General features: G+C 45.9%; 1 protein-coding gene across 6 annotated transcripts in view; it reads left to right on the forward strand.

Moving 5' to 3' along the window:
• Positions 1 to 24093, forward strand: part of RHBDL3 (rhomboid like 3) — a 148820-nt gene that overhangs the window by 58655 nt on the left and 66072 nt on the right. For 5 of the 6 annotated variants that reach the window (XM_077328748.1, XM_077328746.1, XM_077328747.1 and 2 more), the window contains one exon: positions 17104 to 17262. In XM_077328748.1, coding sequence (XP_077184863.1) covers positions 17104 to 17262 — 159 coding nt within the window. Of the gene's footprint in view, positions 1 to 3307; positions 3492 to 17103; positions 17263 to 24093 lie in introns of those variants that run through there. The other variant, XM_077328751.1, reaches the window with a different exon arrangement.

The following is a 24093-nucleotide window of genomic DNA, read 5'->3' on the forward strand; positions in this document are numbered from 1 at the left end:
TTAATCCTAGCTGCCAACTACATGAAATGCAGCAGTGAGCTAGCCGTCCCTGGGCTTAATGCTCAGTTAATCTGAAGAGAGAAAGAGGTAGCAGCTTTGTTTTTGTTATATTATCTTTCTCTCGGTTCTTTAAGAAGACCTAATGCACATAGGGGATGATTTCACAATATATATTTTCTTAGTAGATTTCAAGCATCTGAAAGAATGCCTTTGAGAAATGATAGTTGGATGGATTTCCACCTAATGCACACAAAATCTGCTGTAACCTGAAAAACCCCTTGAAAGGCTGTTTCTGGGGATAGGACCCCCACAAGTATCATGGAGGGGCATTTCAGAATGCAATAGGAAGGGGGGGGGGAGAAAGTAACAATCTCTGGGTGGAAATATTTCTGCCCCCAAAATGTTATGCTGGATCTTCCATTGAAATTTAAAGTCTAAGACACAAGTCCAGGTTTGCATAATTATTTTAAATTTTTGAGCATTTATAGCCTTTGCATTTGTGATGGCCAGCACTTTAAAAGCTAGGCCTCAAGTGCTGAAGTCAGTAAGTGAAGGGTTAAATTTTTCATTGGGGCAGAGAGCTTGAGTGACAGACTGCACCAGGCACTCTGATTGGTCATCAACAGGTGTGAGGGAATTGATATTGTGTGCTGAGAGAGAGTTATTCTGACAGAACCAGCATTTAGAGAAGACCTTTCTCTGTGTTAGATGAATAATAATTACTCTAAGGAAGCTTTTAGTTAAGGTCGTTCTGAAAAGTTTTAAGAAAAGAGGGCTCTTATACCTTCCCATAAAGTTCCAGGGCTGAATTAAAGCGAAATCTTCTGTTCTGTTATTTTATTACAAGGAAACCACACTCAGTCAGTGAGGGAATAACATTTTATTTATGGAGGGAAAAGTTTCCTCAGTGTGGGGAAGTGTGAAAGGAAGCCCTGAAAAATTGGTTGGAAACTTTTCAAAACCTTAGGAAAATAGAAAAGTTGGAGGGACAAGGGAGTTGCATTTTCTTACTCAGATTTCTCAGTCTTCATCCTATTTTTCACATCTGTGGCTTTTGCAGTTACTTCTGACCTCCAAATTGTGTTCCTGCCAACTGGAGCAGTGATGGAACAGAGAAGAAACCCTTGTAGAGTTTGTAGAATGGATGTAAAGCAGTTTTCTGCACATGGAATTTAGTTTGTGTCATTAACGGCCCTCTAATTCTGCTCATGCAAAAATCTGTACCACCCCCAATGAGTCACTGGGGACTTTTGGTAGATTCTTGGTAGATCATGTGGGTAGCCCTGTTGGTCTGAAGCAACAGAACAAAGTCTAGGTCCAGTGACTCCTTTAAGATCAACAAAGTTTAATTCTGGGGATAAGCTTTCATCTGCAGACACACTTTTTCAGATACATCAGTGTGTCTGAAGAAATGTGCATGCATAAGCTTATACTGATTTGGTCTTAAAGGTGCCACTGGATTCACAGTTTGTTCCCTTGGTATATCAGGTTAACTGCCCAGGCAAGTACGGATCATTGGTCTACCTGAGATTTGCCAAGATCCCCTTCGAAAACAGACTATGCACCTGTGAATCAAGTTCTCCTGACACCATCCAACATATCCTACTGGATTGTCCCTTGTTCACTGAACAGAGAAGGTATATCATACCTCTCATACCAAAACGGAGAAACCATTCAAGAGACCTGATTTGCCAATTTTTACTGAGTGATAAGGATGCCGACATCACTTTTATTACGGCTGAATTTCTGTCCTCGGTTTTTAAATTTAAACTGTCTGACGTATCCTGACTAACTTTGTTTATCCTGCTTATCTGCTTTATGCCAATAAAGGTATTGTATTGTGGTCTACCTGGCCGAGTGCCGTCTCCTTTGGCTCCAGGGTCGGCTCCCAGCACCCTCAACCTGAACTTTGGCAGGAAGTTGCAAGGGATTCAGTTTGGCCCTTTCATTGCTTGATAGCAAAAAACAGTGTTGTACCTGGACTCCAAGGTAGAACTCTGCCAATGTTTTGAAATATAGAACACACATTCCAGATGTTGTTGCTCTTTAATTAAGGTATGATTGCATGCCCTTTCACAATAGGAACTGATATTTTCTGTTAGGGTGGCCACTTAAAGAAGCAACATGTTAACTGCGCACACAACCCGGGAGGTTCCTCTCTCCGGTCTCACCTCAACTGTGAACTGAGTAGGTGGCTTTTTAACCACTGTTCTTTCAGCCTCAGCATGGATTTAGACTCTAAATTCTGGGGGTATACCCTGTGCAGGAAATGGGCGCAACATGTAACATGCAATGTATAAACTGCTGTCCCCATAATACTCAAATATTGTATGTGAAGCGGTCAGACACTTGAGGTGTGAATACATGCCAACTAGGTTTTAAGTTCAAGAAAGGACCCGCGTGGCGAAAAAGGGCAGGTGGGGATAGCAGTCCTGCTTGAAATGGCCAGAGCACTTCAGAGATGGTTCATTAACAGAATGAAAATTGCTGTATGAACACACCCACACCCACCGTCCCTGTATTGCTTTTCTCGGAATTGGGCCAACAACGGATAACATCCGGTTTAGAATGGCAATGTGAAATTGGCCTCTGTCATAAAGGCTTGTTTATCATAGCTGACTTGGGAGAAAATCTGCTCCTCTCCTCTTGTCAGGTGGTGAGTTAATCTGTTTTTTTTGTTTGTGATTGATGATCCCAGAGCTGTTTATCCCGGTCATTCACATGAGCTCATTGCACCAGAAAAGGAGACATGAGCTGGACAGTGCTGTATGGTGGGTAATTTCCCGAGATATCAGTCCATTGTTGTTCAGCCGTTTGTCTTGAACCCCCCCCCCCCCTTTGTGAACTCAACCATGGCTAATGCGCCGTTAATTAAAACAGTAAAATGCTTTGAGATTCAGCCCCCCCCCCCCCCAAAAAAAAAACCCTCCTCCCCAATTAAAGCAAAATATCCAGACCACCTTTTCTCAACTGCTTTATGATGGGTTCTGTTGATTTCTGTAGAATTATTTTTAAACTTTTGGGAGGCAGTGTGGGAGGCGAGGGTGGGGTGGGGTGGGGTTGGAGTCTGGTCTGGAGCTGGGTTGTGATTTTAGCCAATAACATATTTACATTTTTGCTTAAGAGCTTGGTGGGGGGATTAAGGGCAATTGTCATTGAAATGCAGAGGAAATCTTGCATGAAATCACCGTTGGTGCCCTATTGTTGGAGGGGATTCAGGCAGTCCACACCCTCAAGCAGTTTGGCTGCATTGGGTTCACTGAAGTATGAAGCTGGAGGCTCTAGAATAATACAACTGAACTTAAAGTAGGAAATCAGGACTTTGGCTTGAGTGGTCTGAGTCTGTGCTCAAGATGGGGCTCAGAATTCAAGGGGACTCGAGTTAGTCCCATGCTAGCCCTCTTAATGAGACTGAAGAGGCTGGCGGTCCCCCCTCCCCCTCCCAGTTCTTAAACGCAGTTATGGATAAATACTCAAAGCTTCTGTTTAAGGTCAGTTTTTCTTGTTTGGTTCCTTTTTCTTTTCTTCTGTGCAGCAAAGAAAGGGGATGCTGGAAGCGTTCAGATTGTACAGCTGCATACGTCTAAAATGTAGAGGGTAAATCTATTTTGAAATGTTAGTACAGTCTTCTGAAATGTATTTCTTGCAGTCATCCCCCCAAAGACCTCGGGGCAGCTCCATGATTTTTTCTTAATGTGGAAGATTAATCAGATTGATATTGTGCAAATTGTGGGGCAAATGCAGTTGACATGAACCCCACGCTTGCATAAGGACAATGCAGAGATTGGGGGTGGGATTGACAACTTAATTTGGATGCCAAGGAATTAGATTTTGCTCAGACCCCAACCTTTTAAAAGAGGTCACTTAAAAAATTCATGGAGTTTGCAGCCTGGCCAGTTGGATGGTAATAACTGTTCAGAACACTGTTTTTTTTAAGTCATTAGTGCATAATATGACTGCATATTTATTTCATTTCGTTTGAGACTTTGATTACACACTTAAACTAGAAGAACAGTGTGGCTTGGATCCTGTGAACAAATTCCATGCGCACTAGATAGTCCTCCACAGATCATGCTTCCTCTTGCACTAGTGTTCCCATTGGCTCAAGATCAGCAGTTTTCAATGAGCCCTTGCACAAATTGAAGTGCCAGCGCCCAGAGAGGCATACTTTGTGGAGAATACCTAGCATGCATAGAACACATTAATAGCATTGAATCCTATAGTACGTATGAACAACAATGCAATAAAGGTGAACTACAAAGCTAAATACTGTTAATCCAGACAAAGGTGGCTTTGGGGAATGGATTCCCCATTGTGCTACCCAACTTTTATGTGAATTGACTTTCTGATTCCAGACACTGGGTCAAAATCAATGCTTGCACTGCTATTTGGGTATGCGTAATAGATTTTTCTGGCTGAAATCTGGTGTGGCATGGCCTAGAAAACAGTATAATGGGAGAATCAAATGATGCACATGGTGCCTGTGTGACAATTTTATCCAGTTCATGAAAAGGCACATGGAAAGCAAAAGCATGTTGCTCCACTGTCGCAGAGCAACATGTTATCCACTAAACCACAAGACTGTGTGAAGTATGGCAGTGGTCCCCAACCCCCGGTCCGGGGACCGGTACCGGTCCATGGATCAGTCGGTACCCGGGCCGCAGCTCCTCCTCATCCTCCTCCCCGGCTGCTTTCTTAGGGGCTGCCCTGCCAGTCTGCCACTGGCTCAACTTTGGTGCTCTCCGGCAGCCACCAGGGCTGGGGCTTCTCCTCGGCATGGCACTGCGCAGCTGCTTCTGGCAGCACTCCCCAGTGGGTGGCGGGGAAGTCAGAGGCGCGGTGGGAAAGCAAGCAGAGCAGGGGCTCAGGTGGGCGATGTCCCTCGGCAAAAGACTACACCCCCCCTCCGGGCCTCAGTAAAATCGTCAAGCGTTGACCGGTCGTTGAAGGTTGGGGACCACTGAAGTAATGGCAATATCTCCAGTGATCATTCAGTATAGAGTCCCACTAAAAAGAAGTCATAAGTTTCTATCCCAGCCAAGAATCACTCAGTGTTGTCTTTTAAGAACTTAAATTCAGTCTAATTATTCCTGAACTAGTTAAGTAAACAAGAATCACAATTATACAGAGAATAGCATATATAAATGAAATTATCAGTAAAAGGGCATCTGTGTTGTCCCTGCTCCTATCTAGTTTACGTTCAGAGAAGGAGGAGGAGGAGAAGAATTGGTTTTCACACCTTGCTTTTCTCTACCCTAATGAGTTTCTAAGTTGTTGGAATAGACAATATCTGGTGTAGAAGACCCTGAAGGGGGCAGCCAGAAGACTGTTAGATAGGTCAGTGAGTTCAGGACCTTTCTCTCCTGTTAAGTGTTGCTTCTTGTCTGTCTCTAGATGGCTACTCTTAGGGGCAATATCCTGCTTCTTCTCAGAAGCTTATCTCTCTCTCCTCCTAGGCAGCCATGTAGACAGCACTCTCCAGTAATGGTCGTTCTTGAAATAAATCCTTTCCTCCTTAATCCTAAATACAGCCTGTGCATATCTATGACTTATTTATCCTGCTAACAAAAGTGACTCAGAGTCGCCTTCCCTTCCTCTTCCTACAATCAGCGCCCTGTGAGGTAGGTGAGGCTGAAAGGGTTCTGAAAGAACTGACTGGCTCAGGGGTCACCCAGCTGGCTATAGGAGGTGGAGGAGTGGGGAATCAAAACTGGTTCTCCAGAATAGAGCCACTACACCAAGCTGGCTCTCTGCCACATTTGTAATATGTGCTGGCCACCCCAGAGTTACAGCTCCGCCCCAGCGTCTGATGTGAAACAGCTTGGATGGATTTCTCTTAAAAGCACATGAATGGCTCTGCTTGCCTGCTGTAGCTGTTTCTTCACCCAGAAAAGCCATGCTGTGAATTTGTACCTTGGACAGTGCTACTAATTCAATTCACACTCATACCAGTCAGGAGGCCAAAACATACGTAGCTCAGGATGTGTACGGCTTGTAGAGGATATGATTAAAAATGGCTATGGAGAACAGGCAGTAAATGCAGACACAGCTGTCCATTTGAAATGGAACATGTCAGATATGAGAGATGTATTAAAGGCCTGCGCTATCTCTGCCATTGCTAAAGCATCCTGTGTTTCCCTTGATAAAAGCTCTCTACTGGATGTTCTCCTGGAGAGATTTGTTGCTGAACTGTGTGGTTTTGACAGCTCCATTCTACCTGACTCTTGGCAGACGCACTGCCTAAAGTTCAGTTCAGAGTATAAATTAACATGGGCAGCTGTCCGTGTTACAGTCTGGATTGCAGCTGAGACAGCCCTCTTGAATAAGAGATAAACTAATGCGGCAGTTTACAGCACCTTGCCATTATGTTAGTTCACATTGCTTCGAGCTCCTGTGCATGCAGACAGTCGTCATGCAGTGACTGCAAGATCAAGTGATAGCTTGCATACATGGCTAGGACATCATAGGCAAGGCACCCAAACCCAGTCATTTTTGCAGCTGTCAGCAGGCAAAGGCAGAGAAATCAAATGATGTATGTTCATGGGTGAATCAGTCCTTGCTATATGCCTCCTTGTCGTTTTGCTGTGTCCCTGCATATGTGAGGATGTGGCTTGGTTTTCGTTGCCTTCTTAGTTCTTTTCTTAGGACTGTTAATTACCTAACTGTGAAGAGAACTTCTCTCTGGCTAATTCAGATGGGTAACCGTGTTGGTCTGAAGCAGCAGAACAAAATTTGAGTCCAGTGGGACCTTTAAGGCCAACACAGTGTTATTCTGGGTATACATTGATACTCCCCTGCCACGACAATGTACCTGAAGAAGTGTGCATGCATGTGAAAGTTTATATCTAGAATAAAACTTTGTTGGTTTTAAAGGTACCAGTGGACCCAAACTTTGTTTCCCTCTGACTGTTTCCGCACTGGGAAATTTGCTCCCCCGGCTCCCGTGTGGGAACATAAATCTGGGGTAGACAAGGTGCACCAGGCCAAATGCTCCCCCGTGTGGGAGTAGGAAGAGGTGGGGCAACCTGTCCCAGTTCAAACTCCAGCCTGCAGCCTGGCACAGAGCCTCGAGTGTGGAAACGGTCTCTGACACGTAACAGTTGTGAGCGTATGAAAGACCATTTAGAAGAAGGTAGGGCAATATTTCAGTTAGTAGTGGAGATATCGGCATGATATTAGGAAAAACTTTTTAACGTTAAGGATAGCTGAGTGGTGGAATCAGTTGCCCAGGAATTGAGTGAGTTTTTCCTCCTTAGAAGTGTTTAAACAGAGATTGGGTGACATGGTACCTGCTGATACCTTTTCTGGGGCCCACCAAGTGTTTTTAGGACATGGATGAGGCCGAGCTTTTGCCTATTAAGGCTTCTGTAGGTAAGCCATGGAAGCCATTTTGTGATAATCATTTTGTGGCTGGTCCTCCCATGGTGTGTCGGAATTTGGAAGGTGCCCACATACCCAAAAGGTTTGGGGACCCTGGATCGAGAGTCAAGGATAAGCCATGAAGTAGAAAAAATTTGTTAATTGTGTCAGACTGTCCAGGACTGTAAAAATCAAAGCAGATGGCAAAGAAGTTGAGTTTGTGAATGGCAGTTGAAATTCAACGTATGCTAGTAAGGTGGAGTGGTTAGAGTGTCAGGTGAGTATCTGCGAGACCCAGGTTCACATCCCCACCACGAAAGCTTGCTGGGAACTTTGGGCCAGTCACACATACTCAGCCTAACCTTCCTCACAGGGTTGGTGTGAAGATAAAATGGATCTGAAGAAAATGATATACGCTGCATCAGGCCCCCACCTGGGTCATCCTCATGGGTCGTCTAGTCCAACTCCCTGCATTATGCAGTACATTCACAACCCTATTGCTCATCCACTGTAACCTGCCACCCCCTTGAGCCTTCACAGAATCATCCTTTCCGTCAGATGGCTATCCAGCCTCTGTTTAAAAATTTCACCCATCCATCCATCCATCCATCCATCCATCCATCCATCCATCCATCCATCCATCCATCCATCCATCCATCCATCCATCCATCCATCCATCCATCCATCCATCCATCCATTGAATTTATTTACCACCACTCCCGGAACCCAGCCAGCTCATGGCGGTTTACAATAAGACCTGATAAACAACAATAAAATTCCATCCTGGCAGCTAATCCCATCTAATTCCTGCCCACCCACCAACCCGTACCCAATACACATCGCTTGCTGTCCCTGGGAGGACATATCCTGCCTCAGATAGTCTCAAGGGCCTCTGAGGGAGGGACCCCAATCTTCCATGGCCTGAGAAATAAAGAAGGCAAATAAGTTAAGTAAATAAGTCCTTGTTAGCCACAGAAGTAGAATGTAGAACCCGAAGGACTGGAGGGCGTCTTCAGGCTAATTAAGCTACAACTAGGCGTAGGCTGGCAGGGTATTAACAATTTTTTATCAGCACTTTTATTCTTCTGCGGATATTAGCAGTGCAGTTTCGATAAGGTTGTGCAGGATCCCCCTCTCTGAAGCCAAATGCACAGGCCCCCATGGTTGAACAGTCTGCGTTGTGCCATCTGGGGTTATTGTCCACATTTCCAGCTACTTCATTGGATGGAGCCCCAGTGCCAGATTTAGCTGCTGGCAAGCCGTTGCTGTTGCCCCCTGGGATGTCTGCCAACCCCCTTTTCTTCTGTTATGTCCAATCAGTCCTAGCCTTTGTTTGCTGTCAGGAAACAGCGAGGCTGGCTTTAAAGGGGGAGGGAGACGCTTGTCTCTTTTGACCAAACTGCAAAATGTTTCCATGGAAAGATGCCCTCCCGGGCTGAAAATGCTCCCATAAATCCTCACCTCTTTTCTTCTGCCTCTCAGTCCAACTGACAAGCTTGATATCATTATTATCGGCAGCCAGAGGCCAGGAGGGCAAGCTTGGGAGATCAAACGGCAGATTTCCCCGCCCTTGAGATCCAGCCAAGGCAGGCTACATCAGATTGACTGTAAATTGCACTTTGTTTCTATTAAGATCCAAGTTTATAAAGAAAGCAAATAGCTTTAATCTGATGCCAATTTTGGGTTTCATTTTTTTTTGTCAGTGTGTATTTCCTCCCTCCCCCCCACTAAATGTTGCACTGCAGCATATTTTATCTCTCCATTAATCACTTATCTTCCTGCAGGGTATAAAACCTGGGACCTTGCGTTTGCTGGGAAATAATTTCCAGGGTCTGACACCCAATGAATCTTAATATTTTGCTCTTGCAAGATAGTTCTAAAGATCTGTGCTTTTTTTAAGGCACAAGGAACAGTGGAGATCTGAGCTAATTTGCTGGCAGGATCTCTTGTTTATGCAGGACAACCCAGACCTATACTGACACCTTAAAGACTAACAACAATTTCTTTTTGATACAAATGGGTTAGTCTGAAGTAGCACAATAAAATCAGAGTCCAGTAGCACCTTTAAGACCAACAAAGATTTATTCAGGGCGTGAGCTTTCGAGTGCAAGCACTCTTCCTCAGACTGCAGTCTGAGGAAGAGTGCTTGCACTCGAAAGCTCACGCCCTGAATAAATCTTTGTTGGTCTTAAAGGTGCTACTGGACTTTGATTTTATTGAACAATTTCTTTTGACATTGTCTTTTGACATTGTCGATGCACTGGGCTCCTGCTTCATTTTGCTGCTACAGAGGAAGGCTGCCATGCATGTGGTACCTGCCAAGCTATGTCTCTAAGGTGTCGTTACACTTGTTTCCAAATAGACTAAGTATGCTTCCGCACAATGATTAGATGTGTGCGTATGTCATTCCTGCTGCAAAGGCAAAGGCAACTGAGCATCCCCCCTGATGGGCTTTTCCATTATTTGCATGCCCCAAATACTAAGGGTGAGGAGGGGAATTGAAAAAAGGCCTCCAGGGATATACAGACAAATTAGGCTGCAGGGGAAGTGGCAATAATGTGGGCAGGGCCTGGAGAAATCTGCACTTTAGGGTCCATCCCTGCTTTTAGCTGTTATCGTTTTTAAAATCATAAGAAAGAAGGGCTTAGGAAAGATTGCTCTTTCACGCTCAAGAAACACCAGGGCCATGAGACGGGGGCAGACAACGGCAAACCACCTCTGAACATCTCTTGCCTGGCAGCTAAGCAATATCTGGATCTCCTGGCTATATAACATACATGCCATATGACAAATAATTCTGTTTTTATTATGCAGGGTACTTTCAGAAAGCCTACCTGCAAGACAGGAATGCAGTAGTTCTTTTCCATTACTTGTCTCTGGCATTTGGTATTCAGAAGTAGATTGTCTCTGGATAGTGTTCTTTAGGCCAGGGGTAGTCAGCCTGTGGTCCTCCAGGTGTCCATGGACTACAATTCCCATGAGCCCCTGCCAGCAACCCCTGGCAGGGGCTCATGGGAATTGTAGTCCATGGACACCTGGAGGACCACTGGTTGACTACCTCTGCTTTAGGTGACTGGCTTTCAACCTATGGATCAGGATCCACCTGCTGGGTCATGCCCTCTTTTTTGCTGCTTTTTGGAAGACCTTGCTGCTAGTACATGGAGTGCAAAGACCACTGTGCCTCAGGGGCTTTTCGCACGCCTTCAAAATCGCACAATGGTTGCCAATTGAAAACGCTACTGATTTGCCGTTATGCACAACGTCGTTGACAATCTGCCACACATCTGAAACCGATCTACAAAAAGCGCTTCCTTGTAGCGCTTTCAGGGAAATCCCCAAAAGTGGATTCACCCTCCGGAAAGCGATACACTCCTGCAACCAATCTGCAACACTAGCGAAAAAGACCTGTGCGTTAACATTGTTGTGGTTTCTACAAAGTCCCTCCCCCTGGCTCTCTCCTCTGATCTTCCGGCAAAGCGATCGCCATTTTTTTTTTCTCCGAGCGAGCGGGGATAAACGCACCAGCGAGCCTCTTTCTGTTTAGAGGCTTCCCCGGCTTCAGTCCCTCCACAGAGTTACTAAGCACAAGCAACAGAAAAGCACATTTGCTGATGTATTTTCCCTTTATTTTTTACACATTCATTCAGCCGAAAATCGGGCCCGTGAGAGGGGGGGGGATTTTTTTTTTTCACTCGGAGGGAGCGTGGCAACGATCAAACGACAGCTCAAACACACCAGGCAGCTGGATGGGTCTCTCCCTTGCAACGAATCAACACAGATTCATTGCAATGGGTCTGTTTTTTTTTTTTAACTTTCTTAAAGGGAAAGGGTGTCATGACCCCCCTGGATCATGCCATCCTGTTCCCCGCCGACCCTGCATATTCTCACTCTCATGCCTTCTCCAGCCGAGGCAACCCAAGGCCATAAAGCAATAAACCTGTCCTCTGAGAACTTCACTCCCTTCCTTTCCCAGCGGGTGAGGAGCCCCAACAACTGTATCAATCTTACTGTAAGTGTCCTTGCGGAGACAGCAAAGTCTCAACAATGTGCCAACCTCCCGATAAGGCTCCTGGCCATCTGGCAGCCTGGGAACAGGACTCCTTTTGTCGTTTCTAGCCGCTCTCCCACCGAAACCTTCTGGGTACCCCTCCCCTATTTGGTGGGCCCTATATCTACCCCACCTGTCCCCCATGTACAAAGGGGCTGTTTGGGAGCATGCTAACGGCTGCCCATTGGCTGCTTGACGGCCAAGGGCGGGACGAGCTCGGCAATAGCGCTTCCTTTCTAGCGATTTTTGCCGAGACCGGAAGCCTGTGGGAAACGCTACAAAACGCAACTGGATTCCACTACAAAGGCAGGTATGCATAACGATGAATTCCACTATTTTAAATGGCGATTTTTCATTCAGCAACCAATTTGCTACAAAGATCCCGGTGCGGAAAGCCCCTCAGTCTTGTCTCTCCATGCGTGTTAAAAGCAGCAGCAGCAGGAGAGACCAGCCAGTGATGGAGTAGAGGCCTCCGTGGCTATGACCCTTGGCTTGTTCTTCACTACCAGACGCCTCCTGGTGTTCAGCTAGTGTTTCCTGCCCCTATCTCTCTTGGTCATGGTTCTAGCCTTGACACTGGTGAGGTCAGATGTTTGCTTCCTCTTCTTGTCACATGACTTCCTGTTCTTTCCTTGTGGCTCAGAGTGCTCAGCACACAAGTGTGAGGGGAGAGGCTGAGACCTTTTCTGCACTGCTGGCACCACACTGGGCTCTGCTGGGTGTGCAATGCAATCCCACCTTCTTAAAAATAAAAATGTCCCAGGCGGCTCTGTGGGGCCGGACGGCATCGCAGGGCAATCCGGGAATTTGTTGTCCCTTCTGGGATGCCCAACTATTCCCTGCTAGACAGCTCTGGCCTGACAGGCCCCAAGGGCATCTGTGGCAAGGAAGGGAATGTGTAAGAATCCGCGTTCCCTTGCTGCGGAGCAATGGAAGGCCAGCCTGGACGAGTGCCGGCCCAGGCCAAATTCCCCATGCAGGAAAGGTACAAGAGAGGCTTGTCAAAAGCAGGACTAATAAGTTCCTGATCAAGGCAAGAATTGAATAGAGGGGTGCTTACTAAATCTGCAGATGATACTAAACTGGGAAGAGTAGCAAAAGTGCCAGAAGACAGAATCAGGATACAGGATGATCTTGACAGGCTGGAAAACTGGGCTAAAATGAATTTCAATTGTGAAAAATGCAAAGTTCTGCATTTATGTAAGAAAAATCAAAGGCATCACTATAGGATGGGTGAGACTTGCCCTTTGCAGTAGTACGTTTGAAAAGGATCTGGGGAGTCTTAGTAGAGTAGACCATGCACTGAACATGAGTCAACATTGTGACTCGGTGTCTAAAAAGGCAAACTGGATTTTGGGCTGTATTAAAAGAAGTATAGTGTCCAGATCACGCAAGGTGATGTTACCACTTTATTCCGCTCTGGTAAATCTCACTTGGAGTGTTCAGTTTTTGGCACCACAACTGAAGAAAGATGTAGGGAAACTGGAGCATGTCCAGAGGAGGGCTACAAAGATGGTGAGGAGTTTGTAGACCAAGCATGTGAGGAAAGGTTGAGGGAGCTTGGTCTGTATAGCCTGGAAAGAAGACGACTAAGAGGTGATATGATAACCATTTTCAAAGACTTGAAGGGCTGTCATATAGAAGATGGAGCAGAGTTGTTTTCTGTTGCCTCAGAGACTTGGACTAGAACCAATGGAATGAAATTCAAAATAATTCTTGGCTAAACATCCAGAAGATGTTCCTGGCAGATAGACTGGTTCCTCAGTGGAACAGGCTTCCTCAGGAGGTGGTGAGTTCTCCTCCTTTGGGAGTTTTTAAGCATGCCCAGGGAATTGCTGATCCCCACTGTGGGATGGTAGGTGAATTTCCTCCAGGCCAGGCTGGTTTCTGGAGATTTTTGGCAGAGGAATCACTTGGGCATGAAATTGGGGTCACTGTGGGTGGGCAGGTAGTTGTGAGTTCTTGTATTGTGCAGGGGATTTGACTAGATGACCCTGGAGGTCCCTTCCAATTCTATGAAATGAGCTTCCCCGTTAAAATTCTTAACTGTTCTGCTTCACCAACTTGAGGATAAGAATGTTCGTTTTTATTATGGGTTGAAATGATAGGAATGATCTGGAATCTAAGGTTTTATCCTGCTGCCTTTTAAATCCGTAGAGAAGGAAGTGGACATTTCATCGAGCCCTTTTTAAAAATGGTATATGACAGCTTGTAAATTTCTAGTGGTCTGTCATTCAGAAAAACAGTAATCCTTTGCTTGATAAATGCCAGAAGAAAGAACATATCCATATTCAGTGCTTCAAAAACCTGCAGACTGTTGCAGGCTGAGATTAAGAGAATTGATAGCAGTTCAAGTAGAAAATAATCCCTCATTCATATGCTGCGGCCCCTTGTTGAGCCAATGTAAACCTGTTTTGTACAGCAGGCTTTAGATATACATCAGAGATCTTGCAGGGATCCTTTTTTTTTTAAGCCAGACAGCTGTCTCTAAACCTGTTGGTGCCTGGAAAAGCTATTGCAGAACAGCAGCCCTCAAGTGACATTAAACCTTAGAATAGATTCTGAAGTTTGATGGAGATCAAATACAGTCTGCAGATAGTCTGTTCAAGTCAGCAGGATGGGGCCGTGTAGCAGACACAATGTCTTTCGCCTCTGCTGGGAAGCAAAACTCTTCCAGGAATAACTAACATCGTTCAGTGTGACATCTTTTAGGAGTGCAGACTTCTAATCTGGCGAGCTGGGTTTGAATCTGCGCTCCCCCACATGCAACCAGCTGGGTGACCTTGGGCTCGCTACAGCACTGATAGAGCTGTTCTGACAGAGCAGTAATATCAAGGCTCTCTCAGCCTCACCCACCCCACAGGGTGTCTGTTGTGGGGAGAGGAAAGGGAAGGCGATTGTAAGCCGCTTTGAGCCTCCTTCGGATAGAGAAAAGCAGCATATAAGAACCAGCTCTTCTTCTTCTTTTATTTCCTACCTACCATTGTGCAAGCCCTCTTGTTATTTTCTGCCTAATATGTTGTTTGCGTTTCTGAGCCGCTTAAATCAGTCGCTTCAGTTGGGGGAGGGGGACATGTGTCTGATCTGGGGAAACTGTTTATAGCTTGATCAAGCAAAAGTTTAGCGGATTAATCTGTACAGGCCAGTTTTAATCGGGGAGGGCAGGGAATTAAAGGCCCGACATCCAGTCCAAACAAAGGGTTTAATTGGTAACAATATTATTGTTTGATGCTGGCGTCAGAGCTGTGGAACTCCCTGCTGAGGCAGGTCCCCTGCATTGACCTTTCTGTGTAGAGTTAGGACTGAACTTTCTCAGATTGGCTCTGGGATGTTGAAGAATTGCTGATGTTTGTGAAACGCACTCTGTTGGAGGTGTGCTTCTTTTCCCCCCTGCTGGTTGCGTTTTGTATGTTTGTTTGGCTGTTCATCATTTTATGACATGATGACTTCAAATATTTGTGGCAGTCTGCCCTAAGGATCCATTGTTGTGGACGGTTGTGGTACAAGTGTAAATTAATAACAATGTTTTTAAACCCACTTAGGGTTTTTTTTAAATATACATTCCCTCTCTAAATTTGTGCATGCCTTTGAAACCAGTAAGCGACAGAGATTGAAGAAATCTTATCTCAGGTAAAGATGGCATTGCAGTAAGACGGAAGAGTACAGACAAGCTAGCCCTGGTTGACTGAAATGATAAGGAGCGCAGGCAAAGCATGAAGGCAGTTGCTCAGATTTTTGCTGTCTCTGTGGTTTCCCATATCTAGATCCAAATTTAGCATCTTCTTGTGACTTTAATCAGTGTGACTTCCCTTTGCATTTCAGCAGGAGAATTCGTACGAACTGAACTTTTCTCTGTGAGGCAGCTGTTAAAGGTGCAGCTTCTCAGGGCTGCTAAACCTTTCTCTGGACCTTGGGGGAGGCATGTTGATGGGGAACATTGTGCCTGGGACATTATCCCCCCCCATTTTCTTCCACTGCCCCCATCTGGGGGGGATGAGGATTATAGGCACAGGTTTGCTGCCCATCAGTGGCAGCTGGGAACCCTATCATTTTTTCCCAGAAAACTGTGGAAGAAAGATCCATCTACCTCAATTTTATTCTTCCTTTACTCCAACGACAAGGCACAGAGCCTGAGGCCTTTGTGGATGTCACCTTCTGAAACTGGTATTCAGAGGTTAATTTTCCCCAAACGTAGAGACTCCCGTTAGTCCTCATGGCTGCTAGCCACTGACAGACCTCTCCTGAACGAATCTGTCTAATCCCCCTTTAAAGCCATCTATTTCTGCGATGACCTCCAGCTGACATAGAGAAATAAAACGGAAGTGAAGCACATTGCTTTCATCTTTAGCCAAGATAATGTTTGGTTTGTGTGCGGATGTCACACACACTACCTGATTGGCCCTGAGTGGAGGATATGCTTCAAATAGGGAGAGAGCACTCCCCCACTGAGGGCAAATCACGGGCTTCCCTGGCCCTGTTGTCTTCCTCCTTGCTGACCCCTTTGGGCACTTGGGAGGAGGAAGAGCTGGCAGCAGGTAAGCTGGGGAGGAGGCCGACCGTATGAGCACTGGCCCTGTGGCTGCCTCCTGGTCGTGAGAGAGTGGCGGAGGATGCCGGCCATGCTCCACAGCAGGTGCCATGCCAGGTGGCTGGGCTGCCCCACTCCCAGGCCTCTTGCCCACCAGCAAGCAGGGGAGGCCACGTGGCTGCAGACCACCACAAGGGCTTTCCCACCGGTGAGCAGGGAAGGCCAAGTGTCTGCGCATAGCCGTGGAGTCTTGCCCCCGTTTTTAAAACAAGGCTTTGATACTAGTTTCACAAATTCAGCTGTAAGTCACCAAATACAGAACAATCTCTCAATGAAAAAATAACAACTGCTGATACGTGTAAACTGGACTTAAAATCCTGAGTGAATGCCATGATTGCCAGAACAGCGTTGACAAATGCAAGCTTCTCTATCAAGAGTCGCCAATTTGGCCTGGAAGCACTACACAGACCAGTGTCATCCTGTTGTGAATTTCCACATTCCCAGAAGCTGTGTGCGTGGCTTGGAGACTTACAGCATTATGGCATAGACCCACTTGGTGAGCCCTTGAAGATGCAGTTGCTGGGATATGAAACATGTGGCCCATGGAGGCCACTTTTGGCAGCTTGCTTTTAGGGTCTGCCTTTTAAAGATGCATCAGGGAACATCAGAAAGCTATAGTGAATGCTTCGAAAGGTGGCAGGACTAGATTTTGCATCAGACGTGTGGTGGAGCTACTAACCTTCTGGAGAATCTCAAGGTCAGTTGCCCTATCCCTGCTATGATAACACTTGTAACAAGAACCGATGGCACCTGATAGAGGAATATTATTCCGAAGGATGATCAAACAGTGGTCATTTATTGTGCTTTGAGGAATCTTTGCTTGTGTGTCATGAGTGTTCTCTGCAAGTCAGTGCAACTAGGATCTGGGGGACCCAGGTTCGAATCCCCACACTGCCATGAAGCTCACTGGGGGAATCCTGGGGCAGTCACTCGCTCTCAACCTACCCAGGATTTCTTGGAATCTGTAAGTAATACAGGTGGAAGGGCTGCAGAAAGTGTGCAAGAATTCAGATGAAGGACAGACCCCACAGGCATCAGCCCCTTGTCAGCATGTGCTGTATTAATGTGCTGAAAATCCTTCTCTTTTTTTTCTTCCTTCCGCTTTCAGTTCGACCCTGAAAACACTGGCTACATCAGCACAGAGAAATTTCGAAACCTTCTCCAAAGCCATGGCTCTGAATTGGATCCACACAAGCTAGAAGTGCTCTTGGCCTTAGCGGACAATAATTCCGATGGGAAGATCTGTTATCAAGACTTTGTCAATTTGGTAAGTGATTTGGATTCGATAGTCATATTTCAATTTTTGTGGGTCCTCAGACAAAAGATTACCACAGGAGTTTCACTATTTTAATTTTCTATTCCTTCCCCAACTTCGAATGGATACCTCTGAGCACACAGGTATGTATGAGGGGAGAAATGTTTAATCTGGGAAGCCTTTTGTTTCCAAAGTTAAACTCTGTTTCTTCCTCTTAGTTCAAACAGGCTTTTGATAGGGACATATCCTTTGAACCTAATGAAACCGCTATTTTTGCTTCTTTCATGCCAGCCATGCAGGTTGGAGGCTGCCATGATCCTTCTGGATAATCTGTTTGAACTGAATCTACCGGGTTTCAAATCTTCAGCCAAAATTTATGTTTTCAGAGGAAATGCATTTCTTTGTCTCATTCCCACCAATTTCCATATTTTAAAAATGTCCTTTGCTTTTTCAATACATTCTTCATGTGGAAGGTGATAGCTAAAGGCTTTATCTGGACTTCAAGGGAGCCATGGTAACAAAAAACAAATCAACAAGCAATCTTGAGAGCATCTTAACAGTCAAGGTTATTCCCCCTCTTTCGTATAGTAAAGCACAGTTGAATATCTATGCTTCTAGTATGTACACTTGCATAACAATTCTAATATTTGATGTGCCCTTAATCAGCCCATTCATTGTGCCCATATCCTGGTCTTTTGGAAAACTCAGTGCCTTTCCTCAAGCTACCAGTCATTTCTATATGTAGTTTGTTTAAAATGTGTGTTCCTCAGATCTTGGCATTCACAGCCCACAACTGAATATTTCCTTAACCTACTGTTCTCTTCCTATCTGTTGTTTTTCATATTTTTGTGAGTGAAAATGAGGGAAATGGGGAAGAGAAGGGTCTGGGTGAGGGAGATAACCAAAGAGGGACAGAAAATAAAATATGATATATAAATATATATACATATATTCTGATTGTTATTTTAATGGGGATTTTATTGTTTTAGAATTTTATGTGTAAACCGCCACGAGGCTACGGCAAACGGCGGTCTAGAACAGGGGTCATCAACCCCCGGTCTGCGGCCCGGTGGCGGGCCACAAAGGCCACAGTACCGGGCCGCCGCCAGCCACGCCTGCCTTCCCCCGCCGGCAGCAAGAAGGAAGGGAAGAGGCAGGCGCAGCCGCCGGCATGGCGGTGACGCAAACGCGCATGCGCGCAGTTGCCGCGCATGTGCGTTAGTGCCACCTGGTGGCGAAAACACGCACGCACGGCAATTGCGCGTGTGCGTTTTCGCAGCACCCGGACCGTCGGCTCTTCCCTCACTCTTCCCTCACTCCAGAGGCAGTCCCTGACCTGAGAAAGGTTGGGGACCGCTAGTCTAGAAATCAAATAAATAAATAAACAAACAAACAAACAAATAAATAAATACAATGCACATATTTTGTCTGGAGACACATTCTCTGACATTTCCACGCTCCCCATCCAAACCCAGCTACCTTCCTTACCTGGGGAAGCTACTGAACTGTGGGAGACGTTAAGCAAAGAGAAGAATAGCAGTGCCATGCATAGCAATGGTGGAGAAGGAGCCTATGCCCAGATGGGCCCTGCTGGCCCAAAGGCCACTGCAGGAGCCCAAAGAAACCCTTGTTTCACCCACCCTGCCTCATTCCTGAGAAATGAGGGCTAGATAGCTGGAGAAGGTTGGAGACAGCAGAGTCGTGCAGGTGCAAGTGAGCCTGCTTTGTCAGGTGGCAGGAAGGCAACTGTGGGCAACTCCCAGGGATGAGGGAGATCTCAGAGGTGGCCCAGGTGGGGCTGGGTATGCAAGGCCAGGAATGGGAATCTGGGGAGGAGCTGCCAGGGACACAGATGGGAGAGGGGAAGGGCCAAGACGTATTGGCTCAGGGATGATGAGGGGCTGGAGCAACCTTCCTTTAAAGAAAAGCTCACACAAGGTGGAAGAAAAGGTGGGATGAAGGGTACTGTGTGCAGGGAACCTGCCAGCCAGTGTAAGGTAGTATTGGGAGTTCATTTGATCCATTCTGAGGCCAAAAAAGCTCCAGAAGGCAAGCAGGCAGCGCCCATCAATTTAACCTTGAAGATTATGGTTTTAAGGCGGCCTAGTTTCTTAGACCATTTCCACACTGGGAACTTCACTGTCCCAGTATCACTAGGTCAACTGCAAAATCAGACTTTGGATTTATCTTGGCAATTGAAGGAATTCCCAAATTAGACCTTCTGGCAGCAACAGCCTTTGGGGCTGAAATGACAGTTTGTTGCTTTAAGACTGTTGTGAAGTTATTTTTCTAAAGTTGATGTGAAAGTGATCCTTGAGCATCTCTAAAATTGCCTGAACTCCTATTGCAAAGGCAAGTGGTGTTTCACTTACGTTTCTGCCTCATTTACTGGATTTTGGTTACCTCATTTACTTGCAAGCAGGATCACACTTGGTATGCTAAAAATAGTTTTATTCTCTGCTGCTGTTGCAGCACGGTGAAGAACTGCTGTTTTGACAATCTGGTTCTCAACACTTTGAGGCTCTCGTAACACACTGTATCCTGAGAACCAGCAGCAGTAAGCACGTCACAGTGCCCCAAGAAGCATCTGCCTCTGTTATATCATTGTGTCTTGTCCTACCATAATCTGTCTTTTAGCACCACGCATATTAATCACCTTATCTCAAGGTTCCTGCCTCCCCCCAGCACCCTTTTCCTGAGTCGTAACAGTCCTGGAGGAGATCAGCCCTGACTGCTCTTTAGGAGGCCAGATCCTGAAGATGAAACTCAAATACTTTGGCCACCTCATGAGAAGGAAGGACTCCCTGGAGAAGAGCCTAATGCTGGGAGCGATTGAGGGCAAAAGAAGAAGGGGACGACAGAGAATGAGGTGGCTGGATGGAGTCACTGAAGCAGTAGGTGCAAACTTAAATGGACTCCGGGGAATGGTAGAGGACAGGAAGGCCTGGAGGATCATTGTCCATGGGGTCGCGATGGGTCGGACACGACTTCGCAACTAACAACAGCAACTACAAGAGCCCCAGTAGGGAATTATTTCCACCATTTTCCTGCCCCATTTTCCTGAGCCATCGTAGCTCTAGTGGGGAGTTATTTCTGTAACTTTGGAGCTGTGTGTGGACTGGGCCTCTGCAGGCAGTAAAAATGATGTTCCCCAGAGCTGCTTTTCGCTACAGGGAAAGCGAATTATGTCCAGAGAAACTGGATCCGACACATTAAAAAAATCTCCTTGTGGAGTTTGCTGCCCCATAGTTTGACTGCAGGCTTTGAATTTAGAGCACTTTATTTTAAATCCTTCCCCCGGTGGCTTTATGGGTCTGATTCAGATACCAAACAACCATCTTCATGCATCAATAATACAATCTCTGGCTGTAGCCTGCTCTTTTGGAAGTAGTAGGGAGTGTGGGAGTAGGTGTGAACTGCATCCACATATCTCTTCCCAAGCCACTCACTGCACCTACTGACCCCCATCCTTTGCAACTGCATAAGGCTACAGCTGCAGTGAATTTTGGATGTGGCCTGGACACACCCTTCTGTCATAGTCCCTTTCCCTGGAATGCTACATGGTCACTGTGGGAGAGAATCCTGATGAACACTCTACTCACAGTTTCCATACAATTCCCCCTGTGCAGAAAGATACGCCTGGCCTTGACTTGGGCCAGGGCCTTCTCAGTCCTGGCCCTGACCTGGTGGAATGAGCTCCCAGAAGAGCTGAGGGCCCTGACAGAGCTCACAAAGTTCCGCAGGGCCTCTAAAACGGAGCTCTTCCGCAAGATCTGTGGTTGAGGATGGGTTAGTAGAATCAATGGGCTCCCCTCAGGCTCCTCTATAACATCTAGTGCACCTCCTTGTTAGATGTCTGTGTGAGGTGGGAGGGATCCTGCTGTCTTAGTTTTTGTGGGAATGTTGCTTTTAGGGTAGGGTTTTTATGGGGATTTTTACCCATCTATAACCCGCCTTGAATCCCTGGAGGAAGGGAGGGCCTACAAATTAAATAAACAAACAAACAAATAAATAAAATATTTCAGAGGAAAAAAGACTGATATTTTCTCATGGGTAAATGGGGGGGGGAAGGGAATCAGACCAGGCATGCACAGATTTGGCATGATGGACATTCCCCTTTATTGAACAGGCTTGCAGCTGTCCATGCAGAGAAGAATCCCCATGTGGAAGCAGCCGTAATTGTGTGAGACCTGCCTTGTGGGACCAATCTCTTTCCCTGTCTATAAAACAGAAACGCCAATCGTACTACGCAAATGGAGGAGAAGAGAAGAGAAACATCTATAGGCTAGTTATATTTTGATCCTGCATCCTCTCCAAGGAGCTAAGAAAACATCTGCGTCCTCCTCCACTGTATTTTACAGCACCTTCTGGATAGATTAGGCTGAGACCCTGCCTGCCCAGCCTCACCCAGTGAGCATTATCTCTGAGGATGGGGTTGGAACATGGTTCTAGGAGAGCATTCTATCTCCTACACTACATTAGCTCAAAAAATTTATTTTGAAGAGGAATGCATTTAAGACTGTGATATGTTTCACTGTTAAGGTTTAGAGACCATAAGCTATAATGAAGGTTGCCAGTATGCATGGCTTCCTCTAGAGCACAGGTAGTCAAACTGCGGCCCTCCAGATGTCCATGGAGGATCATTGTCCATGGACATCTGGAGGGCCGCAGTTTGACTACCCCTGCTCTAGAGTTTGTCAATAGGTGGTGTTCATGAGCACACCTGAAAGAGAGGGAGCTAGTTTGGAAAACTAGGATTGTCTTGCCCTTCATTAGTAGAGCAACTTCATTCAGGATGTTTCACAAGAGATAGGGGAAGCTGGTCTCTATTACCTAGCTTGGTCTTATCCTGAAAGAGGCTGTTTATACCTCATTGGCATTAGTGATACTTAAATTGCCCACGTTTGTGTCCCTTTGTGTGCAGACATGAAAGTAATCTCCCTTAATCAGGACTTATATTTATTAGTATTCAGATTTATTTCCCGCCACTATTGAGGAAGCATCTTGCGGCGGGTTACAAAGATAAAAACATTAAAAGCCAACATAAAAGAGAAATATTAAAACCCAAGTGACATGGCAGCGAAAGTAAAAGTGAAAAACCCTACCTCCTCCCCCCATTTCTAAACCCCCCTCCCCCATGTTGCAGGGGGAAAGTCCAGGGGTTCCTGCCATTCCCATTGAGATATTAGCTGGTGTCAAATATGGAGGGGCCCCTAGATCCAAGCATGCACAGAATAAGAGTTTACAGCAGGTCTTCTCGACCAGGGTTTTGGAAAGCCTGCGGTTTCTTGACGGCCCTGGAATAGTTTCCCGAATGGGTGAGAGTTAATTAATTTTTAATATATTTTTAAATGTGTTAAACAGTTATCGGGTGAGTCGACCATATATGGTCATGTTGACCTCCCTCCCAATGGCGAATGATGGGCCTGGAGGGGGTGGGAAGGGGAGGGGCCCTGGGTGGGCGTGTACACAGCTACGCTTTCCAACCATATTTGGCACGATTGCCCCACTTCTGGGGTTTCTCAGTGGTAAAAAAAATTGAGAAAGGCTGATTTACTGGGTTATAGTTTTGTTTTGTTTTTAAGGGAAGGTTAAGACAAATCCCTGATCTTGCTTGCTCTGCCAATGTCTTGTCCCTCTTGGGCCCAGTTCTGTGTGGCCTCTGCTTACTTTGTCTAAGTTAAAGTCAAGTCAAATAGTTTGTAGCTTATAAACTTGATGTGACATTTCCCCATTAGCTATGTAGGAATGTTACTATGCTGCTACACAGTAAAAGCATTGTTAATTCTAGTGAAAAGCTCCCAAAGATCCTCTGTTGGAAAAAGCCCAATTGTATCGGATCTTAAAAAAAAAAAAAACTTCTGTGGTGGCAAACCACCCCACACCCCCACACCCATTTTAAACATCTGTTTTCTACATTCATACTGTGTCCTCTTGAAAGAGCATACATTGAAAGAAGCTCTGTGAACATGGTGTGGAGTTTTTCTTGTGTGTCGGTTGTTCAGTCAGGCAAAAAGTTCAGCACAGCTGGCCCATTAACTTAGATTAGATTGCAAAATAGATCAAATGAGCATTATCATAGACTCTTGCATGTTTCTTGAATTGTTTCTCTGTGCAGCCGCAGTGGAACTCGTAGCTTTAGTGTCTGGCATGGAGAATGATCACCAGCTAAAGCTTCATGGATTGACTTGTCAATGACACTTTGGTAATAATGAGGGCTGAATGGCAGCCTTCCAAGCACTGCCGCTGAGCAATTTCTCCCATTTCTCCTAACCTCGTTTCCTGTGCTCTGCATCTTCCCTGGCAGCACGACTGCTCACGGGCCAGTGTTGATGCCCATCTTGGCAAACCTAAGTGATCCTAGATTGTCTTCTTTGTTATTAAGCCAGTAAGTTGCATGTTCTACAAACTGGTCTTCAGTTTCTAACAACATTCCTAAACATTTCTCACTGTGTACAGGGGCAAGCCCTAGTTTGGCACCAAAGGTATGCCCAGAAAGGGGCTGTGGCACGTTGTAGCTCCTAAGAGTGTGTGTGCCCTCTTAATTTATTGGCAAAAATGTTTGCTTCATTTGTATGACATATCACAGGATCATCAAATAATAGAGTTGGAAGGGACTTCCTGGGTCATCTAGTCCAACCCCCTGCATTATGCAGGACACTCCCAGCCCTATCGCTCATCCACTGTAATCTGCCACCCCCTTAAACCTTCACATATCTTGGGGTATATGTAAGACATTGCATGCTGCTGAAAAATTGTCATGTGCAAAAAGGCTTAAAGCCAGCTGGTAGAGTGTCCTAACATGTCAGAGGGCTTTTGATTCCCCCTGCTCCATTAATCCAG

The sequence above is a fragment of the Paroedura picta genome, chromosome 3, assembly GCF_049243985.1.
Source record: "Paroedura picta isolate Pp20150507F chromosome 3, Ppicta_v3.0, whole genome shotgun sequence".
Lineage (NCBI taxonomy): Eukaryota > Metazoa > Chordata > Lepidosauria > Squamata > Gekkonidae > Paroedura > Paroedura picta.